Source organism: Nicotiana tabacum, chromosome 10 (genome assembly GCF_000715075.1).
Source record: "Nicotiana tabacum cultivar K326 chromosome 10, ASM71507v2, whole genome shotgun sequence".
NCBI lineage: Eukaryota > Viridiplantae > Streptophyta > Magnoliopsida > Solanales > Solanaceae > Nicotiana > Nicotiana tabacum.
Genome location: NC_134089.1, coordinates 79,730,203 through 79,734,139, shown reverse-complemented (window position 1 = coordinate 79,734,139; position 3,937 = coordinate 79,730,203). Strand labels below are relative to the sequence as shown.

Genomic DNA, 3,937 nt, shown 5'->3' with positions numbered 1-3,937 from the left:
TTGTTTGTTTAGTATCCAAGGAAGGGGATGCTAGGGTTAAAATTAAGACCCTAAATCCAGACCATAGTTGTGGCACTTCATTTAATAATCCTACTGTTGACTATCACACAATAGCTCAATATTTTAAGAGGAATTTACAAGATGATCCAAAATATAAGGTAAGGGAGATGAGGGCTGACTTGAAGAGGATATTTGAGTTAAATGTTAGTCATGGGAAGTGCAAGAGGGCAAAGAGGATGGTATTGGAGACTCTAGAGGGCAGTTTTACTGATGAATACAATAAGCTTGAGGCTTATGCTATTGCATTAAGGGAAAGTAATCCTGGAAGTAATATTGTTATCAATCTTTCAAAAAATGCACTTGCTGAAGGGAAAAGAATATTTCTTAGGATGTAAATTTGCTTTCAAGCAATGAAAATGGGTTTTAGTTTGGGGCTTAGACCATATATTGGTGTTGATGGTACATTTTTGAAGGGTAAGGCCAAGGGAATATTGCTAGTTGTTATTGGTCAGGATAGTAGCAATCACTTCTACCCTTTGGCATGGGCAGTTGTTGACAAAGAAACAAAGGCAATCTGGATTTGGTTTATGGAATTGCTAAAGAATTCCTTGAACCTCAAAGATGGTGAAGGGATCACTTTCATGTCAGACATGCAAAAAGTAAATTTCCTGTTTTATTGTATTTCTTCTGTCATTTACTTTGTTGTTTTATGCACACTAGCTGATACAATTTTTTTTGGTTGACTTGAAAATATCTAGGGATTAACTGAAGCTGTCAGAACTGTCCTTCCAGAAGCACACTATAGATTGTGTGTCAGGCATATTGAGGCCAACTGGTGCAAATCATTTAATACTGGAGAACACAAGAAGTTGCTTTGGTGGTGTGCATGAGCCACATAGGAAGAGGAATTCAAAGATCAACTAAAGAAATTAGGAGAATTGAAGAAGGAAGCTGCTGACGGTCTGTTGAAGTATCCACCTTAAGCTTGGTGTAGAGCTTACTTGGATACTATATACAAGAATCAATCAGTTGATAACAACCTGACTGAATCATTTAATAATTGGATTCTGGAAACTAGATTCAAGACAATAATTAAGATATTGGAGGATATAAGACTCAAGGTCATGAATATGATTAGGGTACATGAAGAGGAAGTGAAGACATGGACTACTGATTTCAGTCCAAAAAGCATGCAATTATATAGTGAGTATCTACAGATTGGTCAATGTTGTAAAGTCAATGCCAATGGTTACCATGGGTATGAAGTGTTTGAGGGAGGTGATAAACATTGTGTTAGGTTGGATTTGGGTTTGTGTACTTGTTGGGCATGGGATCTTAGTGGAATCCCATGCCCTCATGCTATTGCAGCTATGCTCTATAAGAATATAGACACACTAACAGGAATGCATTGGTGGTTTAGCAAGGAGGCATACTTATTGACTTACAAAAATAAGTTACAGCCTGTTCCAGGAGAAAATTTTTGGAAAATTGAACCTTCCCAAAAAATGGAACCACCAGATTTTGTGATGATGGCTGACAGGCCAAAGGTTAAGAGGGACAGGGAGAAGAATGAAGCAATTAAAAGGCAAGGAGGGTGGTCTTTGTCCAGAAAGGGTAGGGTGATGACTTGTAGTAAATGTGGACAATCAGACCATAATGCAATGACCTGTGGCATGATAATTTACATCAATTATCTAGCTGTGTTTAGATTTATTTGTGTTTGTGTATATTACCTGAATTATCTTCTTTGTTTAACAGCCATCAAAAGGGAAAGGCAAGGCAAAACAACCTCAAAAGAAGGAAAGATCTTTAATAGATGAGGAAACACAAGAATATATAAGCTTATCAAATCCTCCAGTATCTTAACCCAGTCAAGGCATATAATTTACCTTTATGCCAACACCTACAACTAGGAGAGTTGGGCAGTCAAGCAAGAATGTAGATGCTAACATCCCAGAACTTGGCAATGATGAAGATGTTGTTGTTAGGCTTATGCCTATCTCAGAAATTATGACAAGACTTCAAAAGAGGCAAGAAATAGCTATACCAACTGGGACAAGATCAATTAACTTCACAGGTGACACCAATGGTGTTAGTGAGCCCAGAGATCTTCCATATACACCACCATCACTTACTTGGAAGGGACAGTCTGCTACAACTGGGAATCAGCTAGAGAAGCAAATGCAACTGAGGATTGGGAAGCTGAAAGCAAGGAAAGGAAAATGAACCTCAAATTTGGAACTATTTTGTTTTGTTTTTGGGATGTAATTAGTGCAATCCGACTATACGTTTGTAGTATTTAATGGTCTTTGATGTTGTTAGTACTGAAACTTAAAATGGATGTCATCTTATAACTTAGTATTGTAAGTTTTTGGGGTTATAGAATGACATCCAATTATCAAGACATATATTTACTGCTGTGACAGTACATTTTAGATGGTTAATGTTGAATGTCAATGATGTTGCCTTTGTTTTGCTAATTACTGCAATTGTCAATGATGTTGTCTTTATTTTGCTAATTCTGCTGTTATGCTAATTACTGCAATTGGTATAGTTACTGCAGTTGTAGCCATTTGTGTGCTAATTATTGCAGTTGGTATAGTTATTGCAGTTAAAGTCAATTATGTGCTAATTACTGTAGTTGGTATTGTTAAGGAAATATGCAGGTATGTTCTGCAGTTCTGCAGTTGATTTACTCAAAATATGTAGTTGTGTAAATATGCAGTTGTATTCAGCAGGTATAAATATGCAGTTCTGCAGTTGTGTTCACTTGAAATAGCAAGCAACTAGTGCATTCAATACCTTTTTAATACACACTAAGTAAGAAGAACTGGACGCAAAGGACATGAAATCAAAAACTTCATTGCAATTAACTTTATCCAAAATACAAAATAAATTAATGAAATCAAAAACTTCATTACAAAATACTACATAATGTCCACCAACACAATGCTACATATTCTGAGCTTCATTTCATCAAGAAAGCCGTAACAAATCCAACAAATAGCGCGCATGAAATTATAATGAACATCTTCAACTTCAACACTTTTTCTTCCAACTCTCTTGCTTTGTTTGCTTCAACAATATTTATAGCCTCTAATGCATCCACTTTTTGCATCAGTCTTTCCCTTTCAATCTTGCACGCATCTAATGCCTTATTCAGGGTAATAAGCTGAACTTGAGCAACATCAAACTTCGACTTGAAATTGTTAATAACAACCAAAGCTCTGTCAAGTAAGACTTCGTCTTGCCACTCCCAAAAACCACATGATTCATTCTTACAAACCAAATCAATACAAAATAGCTCAGAAAACTAACAAAATTGGAATTTTGTAACAAATGTCAGAATTATATAAACGGCATATAAATCTATAGATATATATCACTTACTTCAGGTTTCGCGCACTTATAGAATCTCCTACCAGGGTTATAAACAGTGGTTGAAGTGAAGTTGTTGGCAATATCACCACAAAAGCACCTTCTTTTCGAAGAACAACTGGATTCAGACATGGGTGGAGGACACAATTTCAGTGTAGAGAGGAGTTAGATTATGAATAAAACTGATACAGACAAGGGTTTTTATTTAAGTGGGGTTTTCATTTAATTGGGTATTGGGTTATTGAAATGGGTGGGTCGGGTAGTTATTTGTCCGCAAATGCGGAAAGTGTTGGGCAGAGGCTATAGAATCGAGGGTTTTGGTCTTTCTCCATATTTTGAGATGAGGGACTCAGATTGATGCGATTCTTGGAGCAATTTTCATCACAAGGATCGAGGTAAGTGTTCTCTACTCGGTTTTGGTTATATTCCGTGAATCTATCTTCGATTTTAGCTTTTGGTTGATGAATTTTAAAGAGGAAATTGGGGGTTTTGGCCTAAAGTTTCATAATATGAATTTTTGAGTTTTGAACATCGAATTGGAGTTGGATTTGAGTGAAAC

At 36.3% G+C, this 3,937-nt stretch overlaps 1 protein-coding gene across 1 annotated transcript; it reads left to right on the top strand.

The window, feature by feature from the left end:
• The first annotated feature begins 416 nt into the window (after positions 1–416).
• LOC107799595 (uncharacterized) lies at positions 417–1,866 on the top strand. The gene is made up of 5 exons (XM_016622732.2): positions 417–659; positions 759–812; positions 900–970; positions 1,079–1,619; positions 1,759–1,866. Exons 1-5 carry the CDS (start codon positions 417–419, stop codon positions 1,864–1,866), a joined length of 1,017 nt encoding a protein of 338 aa, XP_016478218.2.
• Positions 1,867–3,937: the final 2,071 nt, after the last annotated feature.

Coding starts and splice junctions, on each gene's coding strand:
- LOC107799595 (XM_016622732.2), top strand. CDS start 417: ATGGGTTTTAGTTTGGGGCTTAGACCATATATTGGTGTTGATGGTACA. Junction 813..899: donor AAGCACACTATAGATTGTGT/GTCAGGCATATT, acceptor TGAGCCACATAG/GAAGAGGAATTCAAAGATCA. Junction 971..1,078: donor GCTGCTGACGGTCTGTTGAA/GTATCCACCTTA, acceptor TCTGGAAACTAG/ATTCAAGACAATAATTAAGA.